Source organism: Leptodactylus fuscus, chromosome 4 (assembly GCF_031893055.1).
Source record: "Leptodactylus fuscus isolate aLepFus1 chromosome 4, aLepFus1.hap2, whole genome shotgun sequence".
Taxonomy (NCBI): Eukaryota; Metazoa; Chordata; class Amphibia; order Anura; family Leptodactylidae; genus Leptodactylus; species Leptodactylus fuscus.
Window position 1 is genome coordinate 207,296,326 of NC_134268.1, and position 13,205 is coordinate 207,309,530.

At 42.5% G+C, this 13,205-nt stretch overlaps 1 protein-coding gene across 1 annotated transcript in view; it reads right to left on the reverse strand.

Annotated features, from left to right (window-relative positions):
• The window catches only part of SLC39A12 (solute carrier family 39 member 12), a 32,845-nt gene that overhangs the window by 12,618 nt on the left and 7,022 nt on the right, over nucleotides 1-13,205 (reverse strand). Inside the window, exons 3-7 of the mRNA XM_075271714.1 lie at nucleotides 11,228-11,429; nucleotides 8,561-8,766; nucleotides 4,751-4,931; nucleotides 4,494-4,666; nucleotides 1,376-1,543 (exon numbers count right to left, since the gene is read on the reverse strand). Coding sequence (XP_075127815.1) covers nucleotides 1,376-1,543; nucleotides 4,494-4,666; nucleotides 4,751-4,931; nucleotides 8,561-8,766; nucleotides 11,228-11,429 — 930 coding nt within the window. The remainder of the gene's footprint in view (nucleotides 1-1,375; nucleotides 1,544-4,493; nucleotides 4,667-4,750; nucleotides 4,932-8,560; nucleotides 8,767-11,227; nucleotides 11,430-13,205) is intronic.

The window sequence follows — 13,205 nt, forward strand, 5'->3', positions numbered from 1 at the left end:
CGAAAGGAACAGCAAAAATTATTCCGCTGTAATCCGTAAATGAGCTCAAGTGTATTATTCGAAGTTATGTAATTGAAAATACATTAAACCCAGTACATTACTGGTGCAGGTACTGGAAACAACCCTGTCACATTCTTCAACTTACGCTGGATATTAGAGATAGGCGAAGCGACGCGTAGCGAGACGGATTTGACCCGAACATTCCAAATTGTCTGATTTTTTACTAAATCGAACAATATAGGAAATTCATCTCTGCCCTGACATAATGTCTAAAGTTAGGTTTGTACCGAAGTTCGACTTGATATGACTCTTGGACCTGAGCCACCCAAACCCAAGATGAATCCTGAAAGGTTCGCCCATCTCTACTGGATATTATCAGGTGATTGAACAAGGGCTTTTTATTTTTACTCCATTTGAAAAGTAAAGAGAAAATCTACTACATAACGGAGGAGGCCGTGGATAGAGGAGGCCATGGATGGAGGAGGCCGTGGATGGAGGAGGCCGTGGATGGAGGAGGCCGTGGATAGAGAAGGCCGTGGATAGAGGAGGCCGTGGATAGAGGAGGCCGTGGATGGAGGGGCTGTGGCTAGAGGAGGCCGTGGATGGAGGAGGCCGTGGATAGAGGAGGCCGTGGATAGAGGAGGCCGTGGATGGAGGAGGCCGTGGATAGAGGAGGCCGTGGATGGAGGAGGCCGTGGATAGAGGAGGCCGTGGATGGAGGAGGCCGTGGATGGAGGAGGCCGTGGTTGGAGGAGGCTGTGGATAGAGGAGGCCATGAATATTAAAAAAGCTTGGGAACTTCTTCTGGCAATAGACTTGGTTGAGTATAAATCAATAGAGATGAGCGAGTAGTATTCAAAACGGCAGGTTCGAATAGCACGCACCCATAGGAATGAATGGACGCAGCCGGCACGCAGGGGGTTAAGCGGCAGGACGCCAGCCCCGTCTACGTGCCGGCCGGCTCCATTCATTGCTATGGGTGCGTGCTATTCAAAACTGACGTTTCGAATACTACTCGCTCATCTCTATAAATGAAGTCTCTTTATAATAACTGAGTGACTTAAGACTGTGATCCAGCGCTGTGGTTAGTTGTATTGCGAACTGTATATAGACACAGTTCCTGTTGCGATTAACAACCATCAAGCTCGATTGTAAAGTATAACCACCAAAATTGTGCCCTCTATGGGGAGATAGGATGAGGCAACAAACATAACTATTCCTAAGTAAATTTTTGTCCAAATTAAACTTGTCAACTGTGGATGGGTTACTGCACGATCATCGAGTGGGGTACCAAATTTAGAATCATACGGGTCTGATCCTGTTACAAATACATGAATTAGATAACAGGTAATAGTAAATGCAGATTATACCTCACCTGTCTCGTAGAGGAAATAATCAGAAAGGAAATTTTGTTAATGAGGAAGAACCCGTGAATGCCTCCAATCATCCCCATAATTTTCCACAGATATTGTTTCTCCTCTAAGTAAAGTTCTCCATCTTGTCCATGATGATCATGGGAAATATTTTCATGAATACCCAAAACCTGTAGAAAACATAAAGATAAGAAAATATTACTTCTATAATTAGCATAGTTAAAGGGGCTCTCCAGGAATTTGGTATTTATGGCTTATCCTTAGGATAGTAGCAAATATCCACATAGAAATAATCAGCTCAGGTGCAAACAAGCTCTTCAGAGTATAAGTATCACATTTAAGCATGGAGGAATGATAGTCAGGACTCTTAACTGAAAAAAAAACCCATCATGGCAATCCCCACATATGGAATCACAATGCTATTGTCCTTATCCTGTCCATGAGGTTTGCTTGGAGAAGGTTTGTATCTTCCTGCCTTTTATCTTTAGAATTGACCATAAGTATCTGACCAGTGAGGAGTCACTATGTATTATTGTATATATACAGTAGGTTCTTAGGAACCCTGACAGTGTTATACACTTTGTTTTATAGATAGGTTCCTAGGAGTCCTGACAGTGTTATGCACTATGTTTTATAGATAGGTTCCTAGGAGCCCTGACAGTGTTATACACTATGTTTTATAGATAGGTTCCTAGGAGCCCTGACAGTGTTATGCACTATGTTTTATAGATAGGTTCCCAGGAGTCCTGACAGTGTTATACACTATGTTTTATAGATAGGTTCCTAGGAGCCCTGACAGTGTTATACACTATGTTTTATAGATAGGTTCCCGGGAGTCCTGACAGTGTTATACACTATGTTTTATAGATAGGTTCCTAGGAGCCCTGACAGTGTTATACACTATGTTTTATAGATAAGTTCCTAGGAGCCCTGACAGTGTTATACACTATGTTTTATAGATAGGTTCCTAGGAGCCCTGACAGTGTTATACACTATGTTTTATAGATAGGTTCCTAGGAGCCCTGACAGTGTTATGCACTATGTTTTATAGATAGGTTCCCAGGAGTCCTGACAGTGTTATACACTATGTTTTATAGATAGGTTCCTAGGAGCCCTGACAGTGTTATACACTATGTTTTATAGATAGGTTCCCGGGAGTCCTGACAGTGTTATACACTATGTTTTATAGATAGGTTCCTAGGAGCCCTGACAGTGTTATACACTATGTTTTATAGATAAGTTCCTAGGAGCCCTGACAGTGTTATACACTATGTTTTATAGATAGGTTCCTAGGAGTCCTGACAGTGTTATACACTATGTTTTATAGATAGGTTCCTAGGAGCCCTGACAGTGTTATACACTATGTTTTATAGATAGGTTCGTGGGAGCCCTGACAGTGTTCTACACTATGTTTTATAGATAGGTTCCTAGGAGCCCTGACAGTGTTATGCACTATGTTTTATAGATAGGTTCCCAGGAGTCCTGACAGTGTTATACACTATGTTTTATAGATAGGTTCCTAGGAGCCCTGACAGTGTTCTACACTATGTTTTATAGATAGGTTCGTGGGAGCCCTGACAGTGTTCTACACTATGTTTTATAGATAGGTTCGTGGGAGCCCTGACAGTGTTCTACACTATGTTTTATAGATAGGTTCCTAGGAGCCCTGACAGTGTTATACACTATGTTTTATAGATAGGTTCCTAGGAGCCCTGACAGTGTTATACACTATGTTTTATAGATAGGTTCGTGGGAGCCCTGACAGTGTTCTACACTATGTTTTATAGATAGGTTCCTAGGAGCCCTGACAGTGTTATACACTATGTTTTATAGATAGGTTCCTAGGAGCCCTGACAGTGTTCTACACTATGTTTTATAGATAGGTTCCCAGGAGTCCTGACAGTGTTCTACACTATGTTTTATAGATAGGTTCCTAGGAGCCCTGACAGTGTTCTACACTATGTTTTATAGCAGGGATAGGGAACCTTTGGCTCTCCAGCTGCTGTGAAATTACAATTCCCATCATGCTCTATTCACTTCCATGGGAGTTCCAAGCAAAGCAGAGCAAGTATGCATGCTGGGAGTTGTAGTTTTGCAACAGCTGGAGAGCCGTACGTTACCTACCCCTGTTTTATACATAGGTTCCTAGGAGCCCTGACAGTGTTATACCCTATCTTTTATAGATAGGTTCCTAGGAGCCCTGACAGTGTTATACACTATGTTTTATAGATAGGTTACTAGGAGCCCTGACAGTGTTATACACTATGTTTTATAGAGAGGTTCTTAGGAGCCCTGACAGTGTTATACACTATGTTTTATAGATAAGTTTCTAGGAGCCCTGACAGTGTTATACACTATGTTTTATAGATAGGTTCCTAGGAGCCCTGACAGTGTCATACACTATGTTTTATAGATAGGTTTCTAGGAGCCCTGACAGTGTTATACACTATGTTTTATAGATAGGTTCCTAGGAGCCCTGACAGTGTTATACACTATGTTATATAGATAGGTTACTAGGAGCCCTGACAGTGTTATACACTATGTTTTATAGAGAGGTTCCTAGGAGCCCTGACAGTGTTATACACTATGTTTTATAGATAGGTTCCTAGGAGCCCTGACAGTGTTATACACTATGTTTATAGATAGGTTCCTAGGAGCCCTGACAGTGTTATATACTATGTTTTATAGATAGGTTCCTAGGAGCCCTGACAGTGTTATACACTATGTTTTATAGATAGGTTCCCAGGAGACCTTAGAGTTTAGCCAATTTAAAGTGTGTTTCATACCGATCTTGTTTGTCCATAAATGAACTAGGGACCCGAACTAATCTTGAAAGGTTCGCCCATCTTTAATAATGGATGGTAACGGACAGTCATCTGTTATGCTGCCTGTTATTTCAGTTTGTTTTTTATGCACATGCTCAGAATGAAGAGCATTCCCTCCCCCAAAAAATAAAAAATAAAAATATTAAACAGACTTTATAATAATGGACATTAACAGATTCATTGTTGCTATATCTTTTTAAGGGATCCATTGAACCCCTGCTGGAACTGTTCATCCACTAGAGTAAAAAAATATGTAATTTTCCAAAATAAATCATTAGCTGGAAACAAGCCTTACCTGAGGGATCAGATGCAGCAAGGCATCCCCTGAGAGAGTCCCCACCGCCAGTCCCACAAAAAGCTGTAAAATGAGTTTATAGCTCTCTTCGCAAGAACTGAAGATGATGAGAGTTGCGCCAAACATGGATCCGATTGTCAGAAGTAAAACCGCAATTGTGCTGTATCCATACCCTGTGGAACATTACAGCATTAACCACAACACATGGGATACTAAGAACCAAAACAGCAAAATAATATAATGGGTAGAAGACTCACGTTCCAGAGTGGTGGGAGGGGGAAGCTGCGTACTCGTGAAGTCCTCTACTGGGCATGTGCAGGAGAGAAGCTGATGGATTATCGTCGGGCTGATCTGTTTAAATTGTTCCTGAGAAATTGCAGATCGACTGTTTTGTAGAACAATTTTCACAAGTTCGTAGGCAGAAAAGCAATGATGGCTCTAAAAGAAAAGAACAAAAATCTAAAAACAACAATTTAACTGTGTAAACAATGCTGAACCTACAGTATTGTGCAAATGTTTTAGGCAGGTGTCAGGGAAAAAAATTGTGCCAAATTCTAGGAACTTTGAAGCATACCTCCAATTATAAATCAGCCATTAGTGATTATAACAAACTTTATCAGAGAAAAATGCCTCTTTCTCCACTTATCAGATTGCTCTCCTCCCCCTGCCTTTACTTAGTCGGTATCACTAGTACAACTAAAATCTGGAGAGAGGAGAGGGGAGGGGGAGGAGGGGGCTGCTGGAGGGAACGAAAGCAAGAAGAGAGGAAAGCAGCCTGGTAATTGGAAGAAGCACTTTTCTTTAAAAAAACATAATACAAAGTATCTTAGATTCAATTCTACTATTCATTTATGAAATGTTGTTTTATAATTGGAGGTACCCTTTAACATATACAGTCCTATGAAAAAGTTTGGGCACCCCTATTAATCTTAATCATTTTTTGTTCTAAATATTTTGGTGTTTGCAACAGCCATTTCAGTTTGATATATCTAATAACTGATGGACACAGTAATATTTCAGGATTGAAATGAGGTTTATTGTACTAACAGAAAATGTGCAATATGCATTAAACCAAAATTTGACCGGTGCAAAAGTATGGGCACCCTTATCATTTTATTGATTTGAATTCCCCTAACTACTTTTTACTGACTTACTGAAGCACAAAATTGGTTTTGTAACCTCAGTGAGCTTTGAACTTCATAGCCAGATGTATCCAATCATAAGAAAAGGTATTTAAGGTGGCCAATTGCAAGTTGATCTCCTATTTGAATCTCCTCTGAAGAGTGGCATCATGGGCTACTCAAAACAACTCTCAAATGATCTGAAAACAAAGATTGTTCAACATAGTTGTTCAGGGGAAGGATACAAAAAGTTGTCTCAGAGATTTAACCTGTCAGTTTCCACTGTGAGGAACATAGTAAGGAAATGGAAGACCACAGGGACAGTTCTTGTTAAGCCCAGAAGTGGCAGGCCAAGAAAAATATCAGAAAGGCAGAGAAGAAGAATGGTGAGAACAGTCAAGGACAAACCACAGACCACCTCCAAAGAGCTGCAGCATCATCTTGCTGCAGATGGTGTCACTGTGCATCGGTCAACTATACAGCGCACTTTGCACAAATAGAAGCTGTATTAGAGAGTGATGAGAAAGAAGCCGTTTCTGCACGTACGCCACAAATAGAGTTGCCTGAGGTATGAAAAAGCACATTTGGACAAGGCAGCTTCATTTTGGAAACAAAAATTGAGTTGTTTGGTTATAAAAAAAGGCGTTATGCATGGCGTCCAAAAAGAAACAGCATTCCAAGAAAAACACATGCTACCCACTGTAAAATATGGTGGAGGTTCCATCATGCTTTGGGGCTGTGTGGCCAATGCCGGCATCGGGAATCTTGTTAAAGTTGAGAGTCGCATGGATTCCACTCAGTATCAGCAGATTCTTGAGAATAATGTTCAAGAATCAGTGACGAAGTTGAAGTTACGCCGGGGATGGATATTTCAGCAAGACAATGATCCAAAACACCGCTCCAAATCCTCAGGCATTCATGCAGAGGAACAATTACAATGTTCTGGAATGGCCATCCCAGTCCCCAGACCTGAATATCATTGAACATCTGTGGGATGATTTGAAGCGGGCTGTCCATGCTCGGCGACCATCTAACTTAACTGAACTTGAATTGTTTGTCCAAAATACCTTTATCCAGGATCCAGGAACTGATTAAAAGCTACAGGAAGCGACTAGAGGCTGTTATCTTTGCAAAAGGAGGATCTACTAAATATTAATGTCACTTTTCTGTTGAGGTGCCCATACTTTTGCACCGGTCAAATTTTGGTTTAATGCATATTGCACATTTTCTGTTAGTAAAATAAACCTCATTTCAATCCTGAAATATTACTGTGTCCATCAGTTATTAGATATATCAAACTGAAATGGCTGTTATAAACACCAAAATATTTAGAACTAAAAATGATTAAGATTAGAGATGAGCGAACACTAAAATGTTCGAGGTTCGAAATTCGATTCGAACAGCCGCTCACTGTTCGAGTGTTCGAATGGGTTTCGAACCCCATTATAGTCTATGGGGAACATAAACTCGTTAAGGGGGAAACCCAAATTCGTGTCTGGAGGGTCACCAAGTCCACTATGACACCCCAGGAAATGATACCAACACCCTGGAATGACACTGGGACAGCAGGGGAAGCATGTCTGGGGGCATAAAAGTCACTTTATTTCATGGAAATCCCTGTCAGTTTGCGATTTTCGCAAGCTAACTTTTCCCCATAGAAATGCATTGGCCAGTGCTGATTGGCCAGAGTACGGAACTCGACCAATCAGCGCTGGCTCTGCTGGAGGAGGCGGAGTCTAAGATCGCTCCACACCAGTCTCCATTCAGGTCTGACCTTAGACTCCGCCTCCTCCGGCAGAGCCAGCGCTGATTGGCCGAAGGCTGGCCAATGCATTCCTATGCGAATGCAGAGACTTAGCAGTGCTGAGTCAGTTTTGCTCAACTACACATCTGATGCACACTCGGCACTGCTACATCAGATGTAGCAATCTGATGTAGCAGAGCCGAGGGTGCACTAGAACCCCTGTGCAAACTCAGTTCACGCTAATAGAATGCATTGGCCAGCGCTGATTGGCCAATGCATTCTATTAGCCCGATGAAGTAGAGCTGAATGTGTGTGCTAAGCACACACATTCAGCACTGCTTCATCACGCCAATACAATGCATTAACCAGTGCTGATTGGCCAGAGTACGGAATTCGGCCAATCAGCACTGGCTCTGCTGGAGGAGGCGGAGTCTAAGGTCGGACCTGAATGGAGACTGGTGTGGAGCGATCTTAGACTCCGCCTCCTCCAGCAGAGCCAGCGCTGATTGGTCGAGTTCCGTACTCTGGCCAATCAGCGCTGGCCAATGCATCCCTATGGGAAAAAGTTTATCTCACAAAAATCACAATTACACACCCGATAGAGCCCCAAAAAGTTATTTTTAATAACATTCCCCCCCTAAATAAAGGTTATCCCTAGCTATCCCTGCCTGTACAGCTATCCCTGTCTCATAGTCACAAAGTTCACATTCTCATATGACCCAGATTTGAAATCCACTATTCGTCTAAAATGGAGGTCACCTGATTTCGGCAGCCAATGACTTTTTCCAATTTTTTTCAATGCCCCCGGTGTCGTAGTTCCTGTCCCACCTCCCCTGCGCTGTTATTGGTGCAAAAAAGGCGCCAGGGAAGGTGGGAGGGGAATCGAATTTTGGCGCACTTTACCACGCGGTGTTCGATTCGATTCGAACATGGCGAACACCCTGATATCCGATCGAACATGTGTTCGATAGAACACTGTTCGCTCATCTCTAATTAAGATTAATAGGGGTGCCCAAACTTTTTCATAGGACTGTATGTATATAGATGTATGCAGATAAAGCATGGGGCCCCATAGCAAAGCTCTGAAGAGGACCCTAAATAGTCCCATGATCCTTAGTAAGATTATGACCTTCCAGTAGTGACTTTGGTCCAAACTCTCCTTTATCAATATCCAGTACCCCATAACCCTTTTCACATATTACCAGACTCCATCCTGCAGAATGACCCCGACTCTCCGGAACGTCATTATGTCTTCCATTAGGCTCTTCATTGGTTTCCATAGCTGGAACAGGTAAAGGTTCATGGCTCGTTCCTGGGATGACAAGGCTTCGCAACTTCCTCCTGTGGTTATGGTCGGTCTTGATGCAGGTCGTTGCTGCTCTCAGTCTTCCTATAAGTTCTTCTATTTCTAATGGATGATTAAACATACATCCTTACTAATATTATTAACCATTTCATGACCACCCACCGTAAATATTCATCCACACTTGCTCGACTCTCTAAAAGAAGTGATGTATATTTGCATCCATTATTCTGCTGCTAAGTCTCAAACAGCAGCAACCAACCCCCAAATCCCAATTGTTGGGTCATTGGATAAGGTCTCAATCAGGTGATAATTATGACAACCAATCTGGGTATGTCTTGTAAAAATCTTATTGTAGCAAAAATTTCCTCCCATCAATTGTCACAGTGAATACTGGAGAGATCTTATACTGTATACATTCTTTATTAACCCCTCCTGTTTGCCTTATATAAATGAATGGGTTTATGGTGCAGTCCTCACTATTTTGGTTGCTTCTGTACATAGCGCCATCAACTGGTCCATCGACAGACCAAGCTTGTACCATCACAGTGAACTGAATTATAGTCTACTCAGGGTCATGTTTGACACAGACCTTTCCTTCACCCCTCATATTGAATTACTCGCACGTTCATGTCACCTCCACCTCAAAACATCTCCAGAATACGTCCTTTCCTCACCAGAGATACACTAAAGACACTTATTGTCTCTCTGATTCATTCTCGCCTTGACTACTTACTCCTTACTAATCGGTCTTCCCCTCACTAAACTCTCCCCTCTACAATCTATTCTGAATGCAGCGGCCAGGCTCATCTATCAGGCTAGACGCTACAGCGATGCCTCTGGTCTGTGCCAGTCACTACATTGGCTGCCTATTCATTATAGAATAAAATATAAAGTTATCCCCCTCCTCCACAAGGCTCTCCATAATGCCGCACCTCCATACATTTCCTCCCTCATCTCTGTCTACCGCCCAACCCGTGTTCTCCGCTCACTCAATGACCTAACACTTACATCCTCTATTATCAGAACCTCCCACGCTCGTATACAAGACTTCTCCCGAGCTGCACCACTTCTCTGGAATGCTCTACCCCGGACAATCAGATTAACTCTCAATTTCTACAGTTTAAAACACAAACTAAAGACACATCTTATCAGACAGGCCTATCACAATTTCTAACGTAAACCCTTCCGTACTATAATTAGAATCCCCAAAATTTAACCCTCCTCTGTCCCCGCTCCCACATTACCCCACATGATATGATGCCATTTCAGGCTAACTTTATATGTCCAAGCTCCATCCACATGTTACAGGACACAACTAGTGACGGCTCATACAGTTTTGTTTGTGTAATGACAGTCACCTCTATTACAGAAGTGTCTGACCCCCTGTATAAGCAATGCCGCCCCTGCTACCTCTTGTGTCACCCCCTCTACCTCATAGATTGTAGATTGCGAGCAGGGCCCTCAGTCCCATTGTGTGAAATGAAGTTCTTTGTTATGTATCTGTCTGTAGTTGAACCCTACAAATTGTACAGCGCTGCGGAATATGTTGGCGCTATATAAATAATATGTATTATTATATTATTATTATTATTATTATTATTCATGTCTGTACAATCTCTAGTTAGTGGGGGCATAGTTCTCACTATGTAATACATTAGACAATATACCCATATTAACAAAACTAGGGCAAGAGTATTGGAGGATTCATTTTTGGGGCTATATATTATAGGCTGAACTTACTACAGTGTCTTAGAAAATAACTTTTAGTTAGTATTTGTTCCCGTTTTTGACTACTTTTCTTTATTATACTAGATTCACATCTTCACCTGGCTCTGTCGTTCTGATCTACGGGATAACCCGGATGAAAGAGAACCAGACCGCTAAAACAGCGGTCACCCACGGTATGAAAATGGGTATCCGACGCTTTCAGACTACTGATGCAGGTGCCACTCACAAAAGCTGGAGAAGTTCTACTCTGGCTCCAGTGAAGAACTGCGCATGCGCCAGGAGCAATGGCTGTGAGGCAAGTATAGACTTAAATATGACTCAAGTTTAGGGATATTTAGGACAAGAAACCCCTGGTCCATAAAGACCTGATGGTGCTGGTGATGTTGCGCCCATTAATATAATATATTCCCAGCCATAATATTACAGCCTGGGTGCAGCTTGCAACTTTTTTCCAGAGGCAGCTTGATAGGATTACTTTGTGATCAGAAGTGATGCCGCCAGTGACATGGACATTAAATATTCATACATCTGTCACTGAACAATATATCACTATGTATAGAGAAAAATAAGTGGGGTGACACATTTAGAGATCAGACATCTATAAGGATATGCAAGTCACTCGGTCCTTACTAGGTCAGGCTTATGCCAGGTTACAAAAATAATGCACTGCAAAAATTGTTGCGTATCGGTAACCTAAAACTGACAAACCATAAGAGGTATATCCCATAGAGATGAAACCCACAACTGGTATTACAGAACAAAGCACTCTCACATAATATATACTGTATACCATGAAGTATTTCATGCATATTTAGGCGGTTTTTGGAGAACCTACCTGCAGCGTGCAGTTCATTACTTCTATTTAAGGATTTGAAGATGGAATCTGTGAAGAATTCTACGCTGGGTAATGAGTCTCTTCTGACACAGATGTGCTGTATGGAGGCCGTGAGTATCACCTCAGCAAGTCTGGGGAGACTCATTTCATCAATACTGTGCAGCACCCCGAAGTCCTTCTCCAAGGAGTTTACGTCTGAGCACTAAGAAGCCAAATGATAGACTGTAAGTATGTGAATATTACATAGGACATGGCGATATCTGCATTGATACATCTCTATCTATCTATCTATCTATCTATCTATCTATCTATCTATGTCTCAAAGGTGAATCTGAACTAAATTGTTATAAAGTTATCAGGGTCTGGGGTTGCTAGGTGGGGTGGCATAGACGCACAAGTCAAGTTTATTTTAGTCCAAAACAAAGGTAGAGTTTATTTTCACTCAAAAAGGTAGTGCAGCAACAAAAGGAAACAATACAAAAATAAATCCCTGCCCGGCTAGGCACTAACTAAACATAGAATAGGTTACCTCACCTAGAATAACAGAAATCAAAAGCCAGTAGAATCATTCAGGACACAGCTCCAAAAATATGACCTCTCTGTCAGCTCTCCAGCCAAGCTCTGCCCCGAGTCTGCTGCTGGAGCTGGCTTCTTAAGCCTCATTGATGAGCAGACTCTCTGCAGCTGAGTCACTGCCAGAACATCCCCAAAGTGTGGACTGGAGGGGGGTGGAATGTCAGGTCCCGCTACCAACCTACCTGCCATTCCTAAAAACCCAGCCCAATACTGAGCATTTACCAAAATGCTTAGCAGACGAAAGTTGTCTGCTGAGAACAAACATTCCTTCTGGAGTTTTCTCATCTCACCTACCTGAGTAGTCTGGGTAAGATGTACACCCCCTCCATTACCTGACCAGCCATCGGCTTACAAGTGTTATGTATAGACCTGGCCCCTGGGATGCCCCACACTGGACAGGGCCACCTACTGTCAAGGAGGATTTCCCTACGCACTACTCCTTTTCATACCAAGGTAATTAAAAATTTTTGGGGTTGTGTCTTAAAATTCCCAGCAAACTGGGGCCATTTGGCAGTTAGAGATGAGAAAACTAAAAAAAGATTTGTTTCATCTCAGATTTGGACAGTTTGGTCCAGATTTGTTTCTGACTAGACTTGTTTGGATAGAACTGTACATGAAAATGTAAGTTATTATTCTAATAATAGGTGGAGGAGGTGTAAAAAAAAAACTCGGGCTCTCTCACCTCTTCTAGACTTCCACGCAGCATCTGGCGCTCTTTAGGTTCTCTTCTGGCCTCCTGGATGCTGTCATGCACCCAGCATCACTGTTGATGCCTAATCACAGGCCTCAGTGGTGATCCCGGACACATGACATCACCCAAGATGCCGAAAGAGGAGCAAGAGAGACCGCCCAGAAGAGACCAGGGAAGGTGAGTGCAACTTGTTATTTTTTAAACCTCCTCTGGGCCTCCACCTATTGTACTCTGGGGTCTTGACATCTCTATAGGTGCCTTTTAGACCAATGGTTCCCAATCTGCATAACAAGTACCCAAAGGGGTAAGTAAGGATGAACGCCTATGCACAGCCGTGGATGTTGTAGCAGTTTAGAAGTACAAAGAGCGCTTCCATCATTACAATTCAAAGCACTTCTTGGCATTACATGCATCCTCAAAAGCGACTGGTTATTAACCAATCTGCTTCCCACTTCACGAGCTGACTTCATAGCCGACCTTGGAGCAGAGAAGAAGCATGGAGCATGGAGCAGTAATTAATTCAGGTCACTGCTGAGAACAGGGGACACTGAGGGGTTCATTATATGGTGTGTGGGGGCACTGAGGGGCCATTATACTGTGTGTGGGCACTTAGGGAGACATTATACTGTGGAGATCACTGCCCAATACGTGTCCAGCTGTCTCAAACAAGAGGAAGATGAGACTCCACGGACTGTTATACCCCAAACCACC